At 43.3% G+C, this 21840-nt stretch overlaps 1 protein-coding gene across 1 annotated transcript; it reads left to right on the forward strand.

Annotated features, from left to right (window-relative positions):
- The first annotated feature begins 11966 nt into the window (after positions 1–11966).
- Positions 11967–15782, forward strand: LOC136450196 (probable receptor-like protein kinase At2g42960). The gene is made up of 8 exons (XM_066450550.1): positions 11967–12258; positions 12584–13363; positions 13469–13573; positions 13977–14099; positions 14196–14366; positions 14465–14594; positions 15046–15255; positions 15339–15782. Exons 2-8 carry the CDS (start codon positions 12702–12704, stop codon positions 15468–15470), a joined length of 1533 nt encoding a protein of 510 aa, XP_066306647.1. The 5' UTR covers positions 11967–12258; positions 12584–12701; the 3' UTR covers positions 15471–15782.
- Positions 15783–21840: the final 6058 nt, after the last annotated feature.

Below are 21840 nucleotides of genomic sequence, written 5' to 3' on the forward strand. Positions count from 1 at the left end.
ACACCAACCAACCAGGGCCCATGCAAAAATAACTTCGTTAGTCCAGCCCAACTTAGGTTCGTGGGCCCGTCTGCGTGAAGGGCTAACATGTTCAGGTCCAGTCTGAGCTCGGGAGTTCGGAAAATTTGAAACTACGAGTGAGGTCGGCAGGCTACTGAGATTTGGCTTGTCCAGTTCCAGTGAGTGACTAAACCAAAGCCTATCTCTCTCTGTTTTTTTTATAAAAAAAAACCAAAGCCTATCTAGCAATTTCCGTTGGAATCTTTTTTCCGAAAAGAAGGAGGACTCATATTAAATCTTGATACAGTACCAAATTACACATGAAAAAAACTAAAATAAAATATACATAACATTATATCCAGATTTTTCCATCGTCTTCTTCCTCAATATCTTCCCACGAACGCCGGAGCCAAAGTGCAGTTCTTATGCCAAATCCAATGACCAACGCCAAAACATTGGACATGCCGCAAGATCCAACGCTTTGGAACTAGTCCAAAACGCATCTAAATCACTGAAGGAATATTGGCAGTTGCATCGACGGGTACGACATATGATGCAAAATCATCACCTCGAGGTCTTAATTTTCTCTCCGCGACCATCGATAATGAGATCGATGACCTAGAGTCGTTGTCCTCGTAGGTGCTCCCAGAAACACCCTTCCCCTTGCATATAAAATCCACAAATTAGCTACCTGCTGATAAAAATCGACACTTGCAACCGCGATCTCGTCGTGCCAATCGCCGAAGTCGTCGCAGGACACATGATCCTGACCAAAAATCATCTTCGTCGGAAATTTATTGGACTCGGCCCTAAAACACTAGAAAATTGTGGGGAAAGGATTGGCCCCCTCCACTTCTTTGTCTCCGGCAGATGTACTAGAGAGGAAGAAGGAGAGGGGGCCCTAGGCGCGACGGCGGCGGCGCTACCTAGGCCAAGTATCACATCAGTTATAACGTTATAGATTCGATTACGAGATAATGGGCCAAGTGTGGGCATAAGTACATACCAAGTCATCTCAAATTTGCACAGATGTTTAAAACCTGAATAATTTTGTGAGCCCAAAGGTCATGAAGTGAGCTTTTTATCCAGTCCACCCACGTATATCTAGTATCTATCTTGTTTGAGAGTTCCATCGGCTGGAAAGCTAGTTATATAGTAGAAACAGGGAATTGTGCCAGCTGCCAGCCCATACCGGCCACATCCGGAGGCAATGTAAAACCTTGGGTCACGGGCCCAAAACGGATGGACGCGACAAGTTTTTCCGGCCTGGCAAGTGGCAACTTGTGTTGTGTGGCACGCACGAGAGGGAGCAGTACACGGCTGTATCAACAACCAGCTGCAGTAGCGAGAGATGCCTAGCTAGCTAGCTAGCTAAGGATGGAGCAATGGGGCCGGGATCGGGTTCATCCATCACAACGACGGCGACGTCGGGCATCAGGACTACCAGGTATGAGCTGGCTGTAGACGTACGTGTAGCAGACTAGATACATACGTACCACCTCGGGCAGGCACCACACCACATGTTGCCAGCCGGCGGCAAAGGCATGGCATGGCGACGGCGGTCCTGGCCCCAATAATGCTCGGCCTGCCGAGGCGTAACATGCGCTGCCGCCTGCCGAGACCAAGCTGCGTCGTTCCGCCACTACACCACACCCCAATAGCGACGCACCATCGGTCGATATAGCGATGTTCTATTGATCGGTATAGATTTATGTTGACACTTAGTTAGAGTCGCCGAAAGTGGCGTCAGTATAGCCTATATCGACTGACAAAAATTTTGTTGCGTGATGAGACTTAAATTTCAAAAAATAGAAAACCCTTCAATACGATATCGGATGAAGATAATTTTTATATGTAAATTGTAGACCTCGATGAGATCTACAACTTTATAGTTTTATTTTTTTTTCATTTGAGGACGTTAAGATGCTCGAAAAAATAATATAAAATTTCAGCACCATATTTTGTCGCGTGATGAGACTCAAATTTTAAAAAATAGAAAACCCTTCAATACGATATCGGATGAAGATAATTTTTATATGTAAATTGTAGACCTCGATGAGATCTACAACTTTGTAGTTTTGAGTTTTTTTATTTGAGGACGTTAAGATGCTCGAAAAAATAATATAAAATTTTGACGCCTCCCGAAAACATCAAAAGTTACTGTTCACCCGCAAAACTGCCCAGAAGATTGAAAGTTGAACGGTTTCAAGAGTTGGAGGGCCAAAGTTATCCGGTTTTGTAGTTTGAGGTTGAAATCCGGACTTTGGTGAAAGTTGAAGGATATAAATTAGACTTTGTCGATGTTTTACCACCGATAGCCTGCCACGGGGGTACCCGAGAAAGTTGTTCGGGCTTCGGCGAATAGCGGAATTCGGTGGTTACGCAAAGAGACCCACGATTTATACTGGTCCAGGCCCTCGATTTGGTCGAGTAATAACCTTACGTCCAGTTTTGGCGTTAGCCTGTTTACGTTGTATTGCTTTGAGTATCGGGTATGCGTTCTCCTCTTACAATGGCTACGCTTCGGGCGCCTTTCCTTATATAGTTTGAGTTGGAGTTTCGGTTTTGCACGTTGCTTTGCTCCGCGTTCTTCTTGGCGATTGGGTTGTAGGCTTGGTTACCAAGGCCTACCTCCCTGTAGTATGGTCTATGGAGGGCCCGTAGGGTTCCCCATCGACAAGCCTCCGAGCATTTCATGATTGAGCTTCAAGGGCCGAGTTGTTGTAGTCTTGATCCGGGTCCTTCTTGAAGTGAAATCTTGAGATGGTCTTCTTTGATTCTTCTTTTGGCTGATGTGCACTTTTGCTTGATGTCTTCCGGGTTCTTTTTCCTTTGAGTGCAGCGAGTGCAATTTTGCAGTGTAGCCCCTGAGTCTTCTGGTTTTTGGTACAAAAAGCTGGAGGGTCAAAAAATTTGAAAATATGTTTTTCTGTGGTAGGTACTTGCAGCCCCCGAGCCTTCTCCGGGTTCTTTTCTGTTGAAAAGAAGCCGAAAGAAGGGTCTTGATTTGTACTCCTTTGATCTTTGTCTTTTGCTGGTCACGAATGGGTCTTGTATAGCCATGAGTGAACGTCTTCTTTTACTTTTTGTCAGGAATCTTGCTTTTGGGTACTATTCGCCTTTGTCGCTTTGCTCTTTTGTTCTTTTCCTCTTTCTTTTTTGTGATCTTTAGCCTTGTTTACCTCTGGTTTGCTATAAATACCTTCTTTGTTGGTTGTGGTTCTTCCTTGAGTAGGAAATTTCTTCTTCAATTCTTTCTTCATTCGTAGATATGCTGGTGTGTGAGGTTGAGCAGCCCCCGGGCTTATGCTTGCTTGGTAATGAACATACTGCTCTATCTGTTCTTCTGCGTCTGGGCTGCCGCTGCTGCCGCCACTGGGTTCCTTGTTGCAATATTTAAGAATCTTGTCTCTATCTTATGTCTGAGTTTATCCGGTCCTGTTTGGCCGTCTGTAACCTTTGTATTTGTCTTCGATCAGTGAGATGTATAATTTTTCTCTGTCTGAGTTCTTTTTCGACTGTAATCCTTTGACATTGTAATTTTGTATGTGATCCTTCATACGTCTCTGAGTTGTTTGTTCGGTTACTTATTGCTGTTATCATTCTGGTTGTTGGAGAATTCAATGCATGTCTTCACGGTTTGTATTGTTGCTTGTGAAATATTCTGGAGGAGGCCAAAGTATAGCTTAGTGGTCTATCAGACCAAATTCTTGATCAAATGAATGTACTTCCTCCTTCTCTTCCGTCTTCTTGAACAGATGTGAAAAGTCAACCTTCTTTTGATGTCCTTGTAATATACTGTCTCTGAATTTTTAAGATGTGAGCAGGCTTCGTCCTGTCTTTCTTTTCTTCTTAGATGTCTTTGAATAATATGGACAAGTTTTGCCCTGTCTTTCCTTGTGGCTTTTTTCTGCTTTGCCATAGCTTGTTTCGCTGTTTGGGTCGGCGACCGAGTTGTTTGGAGTGTTTGTGCCGCTCTTTGGTCGAAGTAGTTGATTGTACTGCTCTTGGGGTAGACGATCGAGTTGTTGGAGTGTTTGTGCCCCTCCTTGGGCAACGTAGTCGATCGTGCCGCTCTTGGGGTAGGCGCCCGAGTTGTTGGGGTGCTTGTGTCCCTTTCTGGGCGAAGTAGTTGATCGTACCACTCTTGGGGTAGGCGACCGAGCTGTTGGAGTGCTTGTGCCGCTTCTTGGGCGAAGTAGTCGATCGCACCACTCTTGGGGTAGGCGACCGAGTTGTTAGAGTGCTTGTGCCGCTTCTTGGGCGAAGTAGTCGATCGTACCACTCTTGGGGTAAACGATCGAGTTGTTGGAGTGTTTGTGCCCCTCCTTGGGCAACGTAGTCGATCGTGCCGCTCTTGGGGTAGGCGACCGAGTTGTTGGAGTGCTTGTGTCCCTCTCTGGGCGAAGTAGTCAATCGTACCACTCTTGGGGTAGGCGACTGAGTTGTTGGAGTGCTTGTGCCGCTTCTTGGGCGAAGTAGTCGATCGTACCACTCTCCGCTTCTTGGGCGAAGTAGTCGATCGTACCACTCTTGGGGTAGGCGACCGAGCTGTTGGAGTGCTTGTGTCGCTTCTTGGGCGAAGTAGTCGATCGTACCACTCTTGGAGTAGGCGACCGAGTTGTTGGAGTGCTTGTGCCGCTTCTTGGGCGAAGTAGTCGATCATACCACTCTTGGGATAGGCGACCGAGCTGTTGGAGTGCTTGTGTCGCTTCTTGGGCGAAGTAGTCGATCGTACCACTCTTGGGGTAGGAGACCGAGTTGTTGGAGTGCTTGTGCCGCTTCTTGGGCGAAGTAGTCGATCGTACCACTCTTGAGGTAGGCGACCGAGTTGTTGGAGTGCTTGTGCCGCTTCTTGGGCGAAGTATTCGATCGTACCACTCTTGGGGTAGGCGACTGGATTGTTGGAGTGCTTGTGTCCCTCTCTAGGCGAAGTAGTTGATCGTACCACTCTTGGGGTAGGCGACCGAGCTATTGGAGTGCTTGTGCCGCTTCTTGGGTGAAGTAGTCGATCGTACCACTCTTGGGGTAGGCGACTGAGTTGTCGGAGTGTTTGTGCCGCTTCTTGGGCGAAGTAGTCGATCGTACCACTCTTGGGGTAGGCGACCGAGTTGTTGGAGTGCTTGTGCCGCTTCTTGGGCGAAGTAGTCGATCGTACCACTCTTGGGGTAGGCGACCGAGCTGTTGGAGTGCTTGTGCCGCTTTTTGGGCGAAGTAGTCGATCGTACCACTCTTGGTGTAGGCGATCGAGTTGTTGGAGTGTTTGTGCCGCTTCTTGGGCGAAGTAGTCGATCGTACCACTCTTGGGGTAGGCGACCGAGTTGTTGGAGTGCTTGTGCCGCTTCTTGGGTAAAGTATTCGATCGTACCACTCTTGGGGTAGGCGACCAGACCCGTATAGCACAACCATTTCCGGGTTGGCTGTTTGCAGGGTAAGTAAGCAATCGTACCAGCTCTTGGGGTAAGCGATTGCGCCCGTATAGCAACAACCGTTTCCGGGTTGAGTTGTTTGTAGGGCCGCCCCTTTTTCCCCAACCTGATTACGGGTTGGTTCTGTCCGTTGGACAAGGCTGTCAGTCGTACCATCTCTTTATGGTAGAGTGACAAATGCTAGTTTGGGTCTCCTTGTATAGTTTGAGTTGGAGTTTCGGTTTTGCACGTTGCTTTGCTCCACGTTCTTCTTGGCGATTGGGCTGTAGGCCTTGTTACCAAGGCCTACCTCCCTGCAGTATGGTCTATGGGGGGGGGGGCCCGTAGGGTTCCCCATCGACAGACTTTACCCTATTTTGTATTGCTAGTTGGCCAGACTTTCTAAGTAACATTTAATCCCAATGCAAAGTGTCTTCAATTCTTAACTGATGGAGTAAGGCAATGGACATGAAAATATGCAACCTCTGGTGCATAATAACTAAATTATTGTGCAATTGGAAATAAGCTTGGTCTCACGGAATTAACCAGTGAAAATAACAGAGCAGCATACAATTCAATGACCAACCGTATTTTGTATGGAGAAGTTGATGAGGATGGTGTCCACATTCACCCAATATGGCACCCTGCAGTGTTGTAGCTGAAGAACAAAGCCGAAAAAAACTGCAGCCTGCAAATCACATAAGCAAAATGACATCAGCAATCCAAACAACCACATGAAACCAAACCGAGCCCCCAAAATCCGAGCACAAACAAGCAGTCACATATTCCAGCCGAGCTTCTCCTTGTCCATGCCTCTTTTTTTTGTGGTACTGCACATCCTCCTCCTACCAATATCATACACAAAAGTTAGAATTCCCAGTAGCAAGAACCTAACCATAGAGGAGCGGACTGGAAGTTGGAGATGGTTGCCTTCCCTGTTATGGTTTCCTTGGAGATAATATTATTCACCACACGAACTTGCGGCCCTCGCTCTTCGCCTTCCCCATCTCGAGGCAAACCCTAGCACCCGCTGCTACCTCACCGGTGGGCCTTTCCCATATCGAGCCAAAGCTACCTCGCCGGCACGGGTAATGGATCCGGAGATAGGGCAGGATGTGGCATTCGGTGACGGACAACAGCTGCACAACATACGAATCCACGTCGCGAGTGGTGGTAGTCAAGTAGTAACTGGACAGCATAAAGGAATATATAGTACGTACTCCGCTAACCATTCGACCGGCGCACGAATTTTCTGATCGCCTGATAGATGCCAGGCGCCCTGCGTACGTGTGTGATGTGTCACCAACACGACACACTGCATGCTGCTCAGACAGATCACTAAAACAACGTCGATTATTGTTGGTTGGGTCGTACTAGGATTGGTAGATGGACGAGTAGCTTCAATCGGGACGGCGTCGAACCACTTCGGAGGATCGCCGGGATCACACTTTGGGCCATCCCAACTCGGATCGTCGTCGTGAGCTTCAAATAGCAGCCGTTGTGATATAATGCACTTGTAAACTATGCTTGTGTGTTTGGACTTTGGACTTGGGAGTCGAGATTGTGATACTTGTATGTTATGTTTGTGTTTGTGGTGGATTGTGATATACATTTGTATTATATACATATTTGTGTGATATATATATATATATATATATATATATATATATATATATATATATATATATATATATATATATATATATATATATATATATATATCTTGTTTGCAACGATGGAAGACTAAAAACCAAAAAAATTGATTTTTTTCACTTCTTTGCCGAGTGTCATGACCATGACACCCGGCAAAGCTAGGAATCTGGGACACCTAGTTTCTCAGCTTGCCGAGTGCCATGGTCAAGACACTCGGCAAAGAAAATGCAAAAAAAAAACAAGATTTGCCGAGCGTCAGATTCAGGCACTCGGCAAAGAAGTTTTTTAAAAAAAATAAAAAACACATTTCTTTGCCGAGTGCCGACTCGTGGCACTCGGCAAAGGGGCCGTCACCGTGACCTGGCAGTCACGGTGGCTTTTCTTTGCCGAGAGCCATTGTGGCACTCAGTAAATCCTTTGCCGAGTGCCCGAGATGCGGCACTCAACAAAGAAGTCTTTGCCGGGAAGGGATATGCTGACAGAAGTGCAGCACTCGGCAAAGGCTTTGCCGAGTGCAAAGCCTTCTTTGCCAAGTGCAATTACACTCGGCAAAGGACACGTCTCCTGTAGTGACTACTACTAATAATAGCATAGCAGCAGTAGATTAGTAGTTGTTGAACGTACTACTTACTGTGGTAGAGTATATTACTCTGATCCGATCCGTCCACTAGAACGGCGCGTCACCTACTTCAACCAAAGCGTTGTCGATTGTCGTCGTATATATACTGCTTGCTATGTTTTAAGCGATGCGAGCTGCTACTATTCGGCGGCCTCCACTTCCCGGACACACAAACAGACGTCGCGACTCGTGTCAACCAGCAACAGCTACCAGCCCATGCCTGCCGAGCTCGGGAAAACGACACGCGCCAACCGAAAGCGGCGAGCGAGCAGCGTGTGTCGTCGCGATCCAATCATCCGTGGAGCCGGCCGGGGTGGGCGGGTGGTGGCAGCTGGCGATAGCGGGCGCGCACGGGCGTCGTGATCAGAATTCCGCGCCGGCGGACGGCCGAGGGCGCCAGCAGGCACCCGTTGGTGGTGTCCGGGAAGCTAGGATCGAACGAACCCATGCAATGACTCTCCATCGGTTGGGTCCACATCGGCGGCCGAGAGCATGCAGCTGGTATACCCTAGTACTCCTACTCCGTAGGCAGCAGGCCAGCAAGTGATTCGACTCGGGAGTACTGATCGGATCGGATACGGACGGATATCCCCGATATTATATTTGTTTTTATATTTCTGTCCGGATTTGGATTCGAATACGGATAGTGCCAACTATGTCGGATAGGATACGATTAGATATCGACATCATAAATATGCGATTTGAGTATTCGGATACGAATACTGTATCGGATGTTGGATATCCGGACTCGGATACGGACAGATCTCAATACCTCTAAACAGATTCGGTTTCAAATATCCGTACCGTTTTCAAACCTACTCGGGAGTGTTGCTCGTTCCGCTCCTTGTCTGACACTGCATTCTCGACGAATAAGCAGTCGTCGGACATCAAGAATGTCCGGGCTCGCCTCTCCCTCTCCGCTCCCCTCGGATGGCCATGCGGCTGCGGCTGCTCATGAGAGGGAGACGCGGGGTGGTGCCCGCCTGTGCCATGCGAGCCTGCCCCGGCCTGTGTCCCTCCCTGCGTGCCTTTCCAGTTCGCGTCGCATTATCTTGCATCAGCATCGTGGTCCGCCGGGGCTGGTACGAATGACTTTTGGGACCGGCACGATCGTCTACATCACCCGGCTGGTGATTAGCATCTGCGGTGCATGCCAGCCTGGGTATGTAAGCTGATATACGTACGTGATCCATGAGCCAAACCTGATTTTGTCCCAACTCTAAGAATACATTTTTTTTTATTTTATCTGTTGACTCCCTTACTTTTGAGAGACTTAAATTTCACTTTAAACTCCACTAGTACTCTTCGAATCCAAACCCTATTTTTCTATAACACGTGGGACTGATAATGTCACGAAGGATTCCCAGATGAAGTGTTAGAACCAATGCTTACTTCATGGATTTGAAAGAATATAAGAACAATATTAGCCCGACAATGACAAAAACCGGTTCAATCCGATTCTGGTGACAATTCAGGTGCATATACTCAAATAGAATCCCTATTGATTTGCTAGTTGATAAGGTAAATATCTAGCCCACTCAATGATAGGCGTAATGATGAAAAAGGCCTTAAAAACTTCTTTTTGTTCTGTGAACTTTAAGGTTAATTAGGCTATTCACCTCCTCTAACCCATTAATGATCCTTTCAAGCAGTTTGACTGCTGGCTCAATGCTTGTCGGATAAAGGATATAGCAAAGAGTATAAGAGTCATTTCCCAAACCATTAGCTACGCTAGGGAATCTAATGGACTCATGATGAGCTGAGGTGTTGACTAAAGTGAATTGCAAAAGAGTTATTTTCCCAAACCATTAGTTTCTCAGCTGGGTGGTTAATAGACTTATGATGAGCTAGTACTACTATTTGTCACGACCTCAGCTGAGGAACCACACCAAACACCCCAGAAAGAGGAGAAAAGGGCCCAGAGCCGTTTTAGGTGTACGGATGAGCTACAATTTGTGGCACCCCCTCTGGCTCTGGCTCCTCCGAAGGACTACATAGAGGCTCCGTTCGTTGGTCTGAAATTTGGCTGAAACTGGCTGAAAAACATTGTTCCGGCTGAATTGTTGTGAGAGAAAAACACTGTTTCGGCTGAAAAAAAAAGAAGCCGAACAAGCCATTTTTAAGACAAGCGAACGGGGCAGAGTGCCAAACATGCACTAATAAAGAGTTGAGTTGTCTATTATCCAGTTGTTTTGGACTCTCCACTGAATTTTAGTAGTTGACTACTGCTTTCATGTTTTTTATTAGGCGTGCATGGATTTTACTTAGATACATGGGCCTGTTCGCTTGGAGGAATTTGGATGGTTTGGAGAAATGCTGGAGGAATTTGTGAGAGAAAAATACTGTTCCGGATGAAAAAAGAAGCGGATCAAGTCGGGTTTAAAGGCACGCGAACATCGTCATGGAGATTAGTTAGGGAAGTGCTATGCTAGAAACCACATAATGTCTATTTAATTTATGTAGACACAACACATATAAACTATGTCTCCAATGGATCACATGTCTTCTCTCCCACTCATCTACATATCACTTCTTTTTATGCATTGGTTCTCGTGTAGATATGATTTCTTAAAGAAACTATTTCCTCCTCTCTTTCTTTAATTACAGTGCCACATCACTTTTTCTATTTAGTTGGCACTCTAATTAATAAACATAGAAACTATGTGGTTTATGCATTGAGAGTGTCAGTTATCCACGAAATGTTGTGCGTCGTTTGGCCGTTCCACATGCTTGCTGGCAGTGGCCTAGGCTCACCATTTAGCAACGAGCTTTTAATGGTCTACTCATCCCATCTCATAAAGAATATCATTCTCATTTTCCGAGAAATCAAATATTTTTTTTAACTTTGACTAACTATATATAAAAAATATTATTATTTATAATGCATAATTAGTATCATTAGATAAATTGCGAATACATTTTATAATAAATTTATTTAGTAATACAAATGTTTGTAACATTTTCTAAAAAGTTTGACCCGTACGTATCTCATAGCGTCATTCTTTTTGGATGGAGGGAGTATCTTGGTAACGACGCAACATTCTATTTTAAGGCCAGTATTAATGGAGATTTCATAAGAGTTTTATGAGCATCAAATAAGCTGATGTGACATAGTATTAAAAAGAGATATTAGAAAGGTTTGGTGGCATGAAATAAGTTTCATGAGAATAAAAAAAAACTTGTCTATACTATTCCAACAAATGAGTCTTAAGAATAGTGACATGAAACCTCTACTAACACTAGCTTAAAGCATAAATAAAAAAATGCTGATACATGTCACAAAAAAACATGGAGAAAGTACTAGGAAATGATCCAAACATAGAACGTAGAATGACTGCATCCATATACGACCCTTTAAAACTTGCTGCGAAAATCGTTTCGGCGTCGTGGTTTGACGGGTCAAAGAGTGGAGTAGTGCACCCTGGTTGGCCTAATCTGTCAGGTGACTGATGGCTTGCGGACCCAACATGTGCTCAGATTCCTAAACATCTATCCAGTCACCCACGTCGAGGCATCAAATCGCCGACCGCCTAATCTGTCATGTGACTTTGATGAGCAGCGACAGCTGTGACCCGGCGGCATGCAACCAAGAACCATCAGACCTGGCCAATTTTTTTAAAAAAATGCGGAAGACAACAACGAAACCAGCCGCAGCGCAGAATTGAAGGCTGACCTGAGATGAGGCGATGCAGGTTGGCCGAGGTCGAGGTCGGGGAATGGTGGGGCGGCGTAGCAAAAGCTGCTGTGCTCGGTCCTGAATCCAAACGCCTCGTTGGTGTCATGCTGATGCGCCTTCAGTTACACGACACGCGCGTTATTCTACTCTGGGCCTCGTTTAGATTAAGAAAAAATTTCAACCCGATGAATAGTACCACTTTCGTCTTATTTGACAAATATTGTCCAATCGTAGACCAACTAGGCTCAAAAGATTCATCTCGTGATTTCCAACTAAACTGTGTAATTAGTTATTTTTTTTACCTACATTTAATACTCCATACAAGCGGCTAAAAATTAATGTGATGAAAAGAGAGTGAAAAAACTTGAAATTTGGGTGGCATCTAAACCAGGCCCTGCTCTGTCAGCGGACCAGCACGTTGTTCTCCCTTTCACACACACGACACGCGCGCGCAAAACTCCAGTTTTCACCGCTTTTACTTTACTACAGTCTACCGCGCCAGCCATTTTCTTCTCTCGTTGACTGCCGCCTTCCTTGCGCCCAGCGCCCGCGGCCCGCGGCCCGCCCCACCCGTTTCTCTTTTGCTTCGCATCGCACCCCTCCTTCACTCCTCGCTGATCCAGCCATTAATGCCACCACCTGCTTTACATCACTACCTTCCTCTTCCTCCTCCCCAAATCTCTCTCCTCTCTCTTCCTCTTTCTCTCTCCCTCGCTCTCTGCTGTCTGTCCCCACGCCGCGCCGCGCGGTTGCTGCCTTGCTACTGGTACGATCTCTGTCCTGATTCAGAGATTCTAGCCGGGACTTGGCGAAGTGCACGATTCGGTCTCTCCTTTTTGCGGTTTCAGGTTCTTTGCTTGTGGGAGTGGGATGAGTGGAGGGAGGCCCGGTTGCAGAAAGAGGTAAGCTTTAAACTGTCCTCTCGTTTTATTCCATCGAGCGTTGGTATCCTGATGGGATTGGGATCACGAGAGGACTTGGGGACCTGTTTTCCTTTTCCCCTGGGTGTAGAATTCAGCATCCTGTACGCATCGATGGAAGAAGAGAGGGGGCGCAATCTTGGTCACATATAATATCTCTGACGGTAGTTTTTGTAAGGAGCAGAGAATGCTCTTGTTCGTAGGTTGTCTTGATTTGCGGGAGCGGCGCAGTCTCCATTTGTCTATCCTCGGAATTTTAGCCCCTATATAGGTGACGTTTTAACCGCTTCGTTCGCCCGTTCTGCAGGGAGAAAACTTCATCTGCACGTGTTGCTGATGTGCATTAGAGGATCGGTTCCGTGCTGATAATATACAGCTGAAACCCACAAGCGCGACTGAATCAACTGTTTGAGCCTGACAGCACCATGGGTTCAGGCGATTTGAGCTCGGAGATGGAGAGGAAGGTTCTTGGCCTGACGCTGTGGGTCTGGATTGCCATCGGAGTGGTCGCCCTTCTCGTGGCAATCCTGCTGATGATCTGCATTTGGGTGGCGTCCCGCCGGAGGACCAAGAGAACCATGGACACCCTGAGGCAGACGCAGATCCCCATCTACTCCAAGGAGATCCCCGTCGACCGGGTCGGCGGGCGCAGCCTTGCGCAGACAATGCATGAGCGCGAGCAGCCGAGCTTGCCGCCGCCGGGCAAGTACGCGAACCGGGAGCCGGCCGGGGCGCCGCTGGGCCACCTGGCACTCAGCAAATCCTCGGATCATGATAACATGAGCCAGGGGAGCTCGGTTTGCAATGTCGACCGTGCTGGCAGCGTGCACTCCGGGGAGGACGGGAGCTCAGGACCTCGGAGGAAACCAAATTCGCCTGCGGCGTTTGTGTCAGCGTCGCCCTTGGTTGGCCTTCCAGAGTTCTCTCATCTTGGTTGGGGTCACTGGTTTACTCAGCGTGACCTTGAGCTTGCTACCAACCGTTTCTCTAAGGAGAATGTGCTTGGAGAGGGTGGTTATGGAGTTGTGTACCGTGGACGTCTAGTGAATGGAACTGAAGTCGCCATCAAAAAGATCTTTAACAACATGTAAGCTCACCTTGTGGTCTCTGACTATCACTTTGATCTTTGTAATTTTTTGTTCTGGTCGAACTAGGATACTTAATTATGATCATATTATCTCCGGGTTTGTAGGGGCCAGGCAGAAAAAGAATTCAGAGTGGAAGTTGAGGCTATTGGCCATGTCCGACATAAGAATTTGGTTCGACTGTTGGGATATTGTGTTGAGGGGGTAAACAGGTATGTTCAACTGCAAGGCATGAATAGCTTGTTCAACCATTTCTTTCAGTGATGTGTGCATTTCGGTAAGAGTTTCTAAAAGTATGCTAATCTGAATATTATGTTAAACCTTGTAAGGACTATTCAAAACTGAATATTATCTACTACCATGTAAATGGATTAGCAAAAGTTCTGCATTTTCTGTTTCTGTGAACTAACAGCTAAGTTTTAAACAATGCCTTCTTTTGCTAGTGTTCGTTTTTTATTCTACTGAATGGAATCGAGTTGATTGATCATCCATTGGATTGTAGTAGGCTTCTACCAACTGCCAAAAGTGTAGTGGTTCTAAATAGCCTGTTGTAGCTTTTTCATAGGGTCTATCATTATGTCATGTAAATATTACAACAGTATTCCTTTTTAATAGGATGCTAGTATATGAGTTCGTGAACAATGGCAATTTAGAGCAGTGGCTTCATGGAGCTATGCATCAGCGTGGTGTTTTCAGCTGGGAAAATCGCATGAAGGTTGTAACAGGCACTGCAAAAGCGTAAGTTTCAAACTTAATCTGCAAGTTACCTACATAGTTTGCTCTGTTTTAGCTATTTAAATTTGGTTCTTATTTTTCTAATTCTGATGGTTGCAGGCTTGCTTACCTTCATGAAGCTATAGAGCCAAAAGTTGTACATCGAGATATAAAATCAAGCAACATATTGATTGACGATGAATTTAATGGCAAGGTATCTGACTTTGGATTGGCTAAACTTTTGGGATCAGACAAAAGCCACATTACTACTAGAGTGATGGGAACATTTGGGTATTATTCTTTTTTCTAACCCATACCTGTCCATTTCCTTTGTATCTTTACAATTATTTATAGAGTTTAACTTTCCTCATTCATTTTTCTTGCTTCAGATATGTTGCACCTGAATATGCTAATACTGGAATGTTAAATGAAAAGAGTGACGTTTATAGTTTTGGTGTTCTCTTGTTGGAAACTGTGACAGGAAGGAATCCTGTTGACTACAGCCGATCTTCCAATGAGGTATAACGTTGGAGTTTATTTACTTTTATTCGTTGTCTTTTCGGCTGCTTATTTTTGGCAGCGCTGCAGCTGCAGGAAACACTGTTGATACATTTTTTTTTCGAATTACACAATGTGTGTATAAACTCTCAGCAGCTGCAGCCGCTGCTGCTGCAAATAATTTCAGCCGAACACGAATGTCTTTTGTTGTATCCAATTGTATCCATTTGGATTTTACATCATTTTATTTGTTATAGTACCATTTTAATAATCAGGACCAGTGTCACAATTGACAATACAACAGTATTTAACTGGATCTTTCTTGTAATGTAGTTGTTATGAACATTCCCATCAGTTTTGCATTCCTAGATCCTTAGGCTTTTGTTCGTCCAATCAAAACAGTAAATATTTTTATGCTTTCGCAAATTGCGAACATACATTTTGTCCAGATGATAACCCACCCTTCCATCAGGTCAATCTTGTTGAATGGCTCAAAACAATGGTGGCTAATCGGAGGGCAGAGGAAGTGGCTGATCCAAGCTTAGAGGTTAGACCCAGTATTAGGGTTCTCAAGCGGGCTCTTTTGGTGGCACTGAGGTGTGTTGATCCTGACTCTGAAAAGAGACCTAAGATGGGCCAGGTTGTTAGGATGCTTGAGTCAGAAGAAGTTCCATACCGGGAGGTAATGATTAAAGAAAAATACCTACCTTGATGTATACTATAAGTAAAGATGGCTGCTTAACGTAAATGTTCTCTTGCCAAAAGGATCGAAGAAATCGTAGAAGTCGCACTGGAAGCATGGATATTGAGTCCATTGCAGAGGGTTCAAACTCGGCGGAGTTTGGAAAGAAGGTAGAAAGGACTGGAAGCTCAACATCTGACAGATCTCAACCCTGAGGCCTGGAAATCTAAGCTATATCATGAACTGTCTCAGAAACGATGTTAAATCACCAAGGTGACGTGCTGTCGTGATAGGGGATGCTGGTAGGTAACCGAGGCAAGGCAAGCCCAGGTATTGCTACCTAAGTGTTAGGCCTAGGTTTCAGGTGGAGTAGAAGCATTCTTGGATGAGGAACCTGCTGGTCTCCTGTTATTTGTATAGGTTATATGTTGGCACCTAAGGAATTCATCTTGGGTTGGTTGGGTATTTAACAATTGTTCGGTTCTTTGATTTTTTGCATTGTTTCCTTCTTAAATCAGTTTCACTTCTCCCTGATGCAATGCTGCACATGAGGTTGTGGTCTTAGTGTTACTGCTTGTCATTGTTTCTCATGTTACCTGCCGCCTGCCCTACCTTATCCGATGAGTTAGTTGGCGGAACCAGCCAGAGCCTACATGGTCGTTTGGCAAAATATGCTGATTCTCGCTGACTTGATAGATGCTGATTACTTCTTGTCAGCTTAAGGTCCTGTTTGGTTGGTGCCTATGTTTAGCAAGAGATGAGTTTATGATGTGTGGGACATGGTGTTAAGAAAATATGGCGAGCTATGGTTGCCACAATGAACCAAACAGCTGCTTAAGAAAATGTGGTATTACTAACGACTTAATATTTTTTTTTGAGGGGAACTAACGACTTAATATGTGGTATGGCAATGAACCAAACCAGCCCTAAATGTTGTGGTCACTGTTTTCGGAGATTGTTTGAAGTTTGAATGAAGACGAGTTCTGCATTGTTGGACGGCCCATAAGTCTGCAGTCTGCTTCATGGCCCAATAGCCCACTTGGTCCAGTTATGATCGCAGTCCATGGTGTGAGCATTTTTGTTTTCACTTGTGTTTTGTATGACATGTGGGCCCATTGCCCCCTCTCCCTTTCCACGGCAGATGTGGCACCAACATGGACAAAGTGGAGAAGTAAAATGTGATATTTTTTTTTTCATTATAGTTAGGGGAGGCAATATTAACTTCTTCCACTTTTGTTTTGCCTATCATAGCAGCAAAATGCTTTGACACCGCCGCATGAAAACTTGGCGATGCTAATATGGCCGAGGACATTGAGGGCTAATCCGCATTAGTTTTTTTTTCTCAAATTGTGGACCATTCATTTTTCAAATTTGGATTTACCTATATATTTTTTTAAAAAATATGCTCAACAACTGGAACGTGCTATTAAATTAGTCACATTTAACTACTAGAGATACTCTACAAAATATTAGATTAACTTTCACTAACTACTATTTTATTTCTCTTGGAAATGTTTTACAGCCTAAAGAAACAATGATTAGTTTTTTTATTAGAGTCCTTGACCAGGTATTTCCAATTGTTGAAGAGGTTTTCTATAAACCCCTCAATACTATATTTTTTTTGAAAGGACGATAAAAATTTTGCTAAAAAAAACTGTTGCAAAATCGCCCTATTTTCTAAAATGAAAATCGAGTCTAAACACTACACAACTAGAGAGAGTGCGGTCACACAACCCTCCTAACTTTGGTACACAACAGAGTAACTAACTACTCAAACTTCACTACTCGCTAAAAAATTCCGCAATCCCTTATATGAGTACTTAAAGATAAATTTGAATACTAGAAAAAAAAATCATATGAAGAATTAAAAAAGGCAAGGAAAAAAAAGAGTAAATCTACCGGAAGAATGTCCACGTTCTGTAGATGGCCTGACCGTTGGGTGCGAATCGAGAGGCGGCGGTGTTCTACAGGGCCTTGCTAGGTCCAGGTTCATTTGTGTCTAGAAGTAAAAGGAAAGAACGCATCTGGTATGTAGCCTGTACGGCTGTACCCACATAATAAGCAGCAGCCGTCTGGCCATCGGAGAAACGCATTACGACTTTACGAGTAGCATCGCCTTCGCATCAGAGATGACGAACCGATCAGCAACCAGAGCACGCGGCGATGTTTGGCCTATCACTATCGAGCAATGATTTGGTTATATTATAATAAACCTATGCCAACGCAATTATAGTTGGATGAGTTTTAGATTGTTAAAAATCAGGTTTTGCCTTTAGTTTCTATTCCGAGTGAAAAGTGGTCGGTGCAAAATGACCAATGTATATCGATGATAAAATATGTACATATATATATATATATATATATATATATATATTACAAGCCAAAAGATAGTTGCATATTGGCCAAAAGATGTCTCTACGGGATCTAAAAGGTGCCTCTATATGAACTATCATTAGCAGTTGCTTAAGATGGGATTAACTAATTAATTAACTAGTTGATCACAAAATTATTAATCTTAACACTCCCCCTTGATCAATTGGTTCCCGTAAACGTTTATGTTTGTTCATCAGTCATCATCCTGAAGCTTTGAAAAATCTTGTGGGGAAATACCAAAGTATACCGATATACCAGACAAAACTCCTTAAAACTCAGTGAGAAAAATAAAGAGAAACACCATGATATATATGTTACTTCCAATGTTAATAGACCCTTTAGGTGTCCCCAAAGATATAGTCTAAAAATAATTTGATCAAAAGATCAATATGTCATAAATATTATCTTCGAAAAACCTTTGTGAGAAAAAATAGATAATATGACATTTACTATGTGTTAGCATTACCTCATAAAAACTTTATGTGAGAAAACTCCAAAAGAGTAAAACTCATATAAAGGAAAAAGAGTATAATGTGATGTTGAAACATGTTATATTTTAGAGAGATTCTCCTCCTGATTCTTGCAAATCTCTAAGTGTTCTCATACCAATGCCTTCAACACATTTACATAATTCAGAGTATGGTAGAGATTTTATGAATAAATCTGCTAGATTATCACATGACTTAGTTTACAAGATTTCAATTTCTCCATTCTTTTGAAGTTCATGGGGTAGAACAACTTGGGAATAATTTGCTTAGTCATATTACTCTTAATATAACTTTATTTCATTTGTGTAACACATACTGAATTATCCTCAAAGATAATTATCGGTGTCTCAAGTGCACCAATACCACATGATTGTATTATGTGGTTTATCATTCTATGAAGCCATACGTATTAACCTGATGCTTCATATAAAGCAATTATTTCAGAATGATTGGTGGAAGTGGACACCAAAGTCTGCTTTGAAAACTTCCAAGATATTACTGTTCCACCTTTCAAGAATACAAAGCCTGTTTGTGATCTGCCATTGTGGGGATCTGATAAATAATCAGCATCTGTATATCCTAACAAAATTGGATCTTGATTTTTACTATAGAATAATCCAAGATCTCTAGTGCCATTGAGACATCTTAAAATGGTTTTAACTCCTACCCAATGATGTTTGATAGGTTCAGCACTATGTCTTGCCAGCAAGTTTACTATGAATGCAATATCTGGCCGGGTGCTATTAGCAAGATACATTAGTGCTCCAACGACACTAAGATATGAGACATGTGGTCCCAATATCTCTTCTTCTTTCCGTGGTCTCAAAGGATCCTTTTCAACATCTAAGGATCTCATTACCATCTAGATTTTTGTTGGATATGACTTGTCCATATTGAATTTCTCCAATACTTTCTGGATATAGGCAGCTTGGTATATAAATATACTAGAATGAAAGTGCTCAAGTTGTAAACCCAAGCAAAATTTGGTTTGACCCAAATCTTTTATTTCAAACTCTGTCTTTAAATGATGACGTGCTTCATTAATATTGGGTTCGTTGCCAATAATATTAAGATCATCAACGTAAACCGATATGATACAAAATCTTGTTGATGATTTTTTAATGAAGACACACGGACAGGCATGATTATTTGAGTATCCCTTTAACTTAAGGAATTCACTTGACCGATTGTACCACATTCGACCCGACTGTTTCAAGCCATATAATGACTTCTGTAACTTGATGCAATACATGTTGCGATTTGCCTTGGGATTCGGTATACTGATTTCATCAGGAACTTTCATGTATATATTAAAATCTAATGACCCATACAAATATACGGTCACTGCGTCCATCAACTACATAGATTGACGATTTTGTACTACCAGCAATATTAAGTATCGGAATGTTATTCCGCTCATTACCAGAGAGTAAGTTTCGTTGAAATCAATGCCAGGTCTTTGCGTAAAACCTTGTGCCACAAGCCTTGCTTTATATCTCACCACTTCGTTGTTTTTATTTCTTTTACGGACAAAAACCCATTTGTATCCCATAGGGAATATACCACGGGGTGTTGGCATTATAGCCGAAAACACTTATCCCGGTCTGAGCGTTTCTTGCACTCCGTCACAAACTTAGAATCTAAATAAGTTTTAAGTATATTTGCAATTTGTTTAGAGAAATAAATGTCGACTATTATGGACTTACGATTATAAGACTCTCCAATTCGTACAAAATTTATAGTGATTTTGTCTACCCTTAAAGATTCATCATACTTCCCGAAACAATGGATCTAGGGTCTTCCGATGTTCCAGCCTCAGTGTTTATGCGTATAACTGAGCTAGATTATGGACCACTTCTATCCACAAGACATTGTATGTCCTCTAGGTGTCTTTCAACCAAAGGTTGAGTTGCATTTTTAGTCCTCTTTTGCTTGTCAGCAATCACATCTTGCCTCTTGGAAGTGCTTCTCCCCCTCTTTTTGCCAATTTGGGGGTGAATAGTTTTATTAGGTACCTCCACTCTTTCAGGCACATTCCTTGCATGATGGAGAGACATTGTAACACCTTTATAATCAGAGAAAATGTCTGACAAATTATTTGCAATATTTTGCAAATCAATAATTCTTTGAACTTGTAGTTCAGTTTTTATAGTACGTGGATCAGAAAATGGAATGCCTTCTGCATTCCAATCAATTTCCTAGCATTCCTTTTGATACAATTCTCCCCCTAATATCGGGAAATGATCCTCATTAAAAGTACAATCAGCGAATCGGTCTATAAATAGATCTCCTGTTAGAGGTTCTAAGTACTTAATGATCGACGGAGATGAATATCCCACATAGATACCCAGTTTTCTCTGAGGACCCATCGATGTCCGCTGAGATGGTGAGATGGGCACGTATACTGTGCACCTAAACTTACGCAAATAGGAAATACTTGGAGGATTCCCACGTACTAACTGTAAAGGGGATGTTTTATGATATGCAGTTGGTCGTAGTTGGATCAGGTCGGCAGCGTGCAAAACTGCATGACCCCAACACAACGTGCGTGTGCAGTGCATGCACTACTTGAGACTGCCCGGCCAGCCCCACCATCTGCTGCTAGATATAGCTCCATCCATTCCATACGTCGTCCATTTCCCTCCGTCCACAAAAGAATACGGTTTTCGTTTTTCGATTAGTCAAACAATTTATACTTCGATCAAAATTATATAAAAAGTATTAACATTGATAATATAAAATTAGTATTATTAGATTAGTTATAGAATATATTTTCATAATAAATTTATTTAGAGATATAAATATGAATAATATTTACTTTAAACTTGATCAAACTCGAGCAAAATTGACCAGCACGGGTTTCATAATTACATTCTTTTGCCGACATAGGGAGTACACAGCAACAACAGATCTACTTCTTCCCGTCGTCATCGACATGGCGGTAGTAGGTTCACAGTGGCTATAGCTACTGTCGTCTTCGTTTCAGCGCACGAGCGCGCGTGCAATGCAATAATCATTAAAAGCACAGGATGAGAATTCAGCAGCATTGTCCATTCAGGGAGATTGAATCCAATGTTTAGGATAATGTGCCTTCAACTTAATAAGTTGGGCCATTATTTTAGCAAAAGCATGGTTGTGTGTCGATAAAAGAGGCTGTTTACACCAAAATTTGGAAAGAAAAATGCAGGAACTCAAAGGTTACAGGATTGTGTCATTAAGGAATCGATTAGATGAGAATCGGTATCAGCTGATTTAGATGTAATGTCAGAATTGGCTATTTTATGGATGACATCAGCAGACGACGTCAATGGGCTATGCTTGAGTGGTGCTAGGGAGATGTGTCGGACTCTACAAATAAGGAAAATTGGGGTCCAAGTTATTATTAAGTTATGATTTTTACTTTTATTCTAAAAATTGTAATGCGTCGTATTTGAGTATGATTCATGTTTTGGTTCTAGGTATAAATATTAGATCCTGCTTATTGTAAAAAAATAAACATTCAATCAATGCAATCTTTCCGCCTTTCGCCATCGTATTAGGAGTAGGAGTACTATAGATCTCGATGAGTTCTTCAGCAAATAGGATTGCATCGACTGATCGACCTCCAGCTTGCTTGTGAGTACCATCATGACTTGTATTATGCTTGTAAAGCTGCATCAGCTGATTGATCTTTTATGAGCCATAATATAAGTTAGTTATCGACCTGTATCATAGTTTATAAGGC

The sequence above is a fragment of the Miscanthus floridulus genome, chromosome 5 (assembly GCF_019320115.1).
Source record: "Miscanthus floridulus cultivar M001 chromosome 5, ASM1932011v1, whole genome shotgun sequence".
NCBI lineage: Eukaryota > Viridiplantae > Streptophyta > Magnoliopsida > Poales > Poaceae > Miscanthus > Miscanthus floridulus.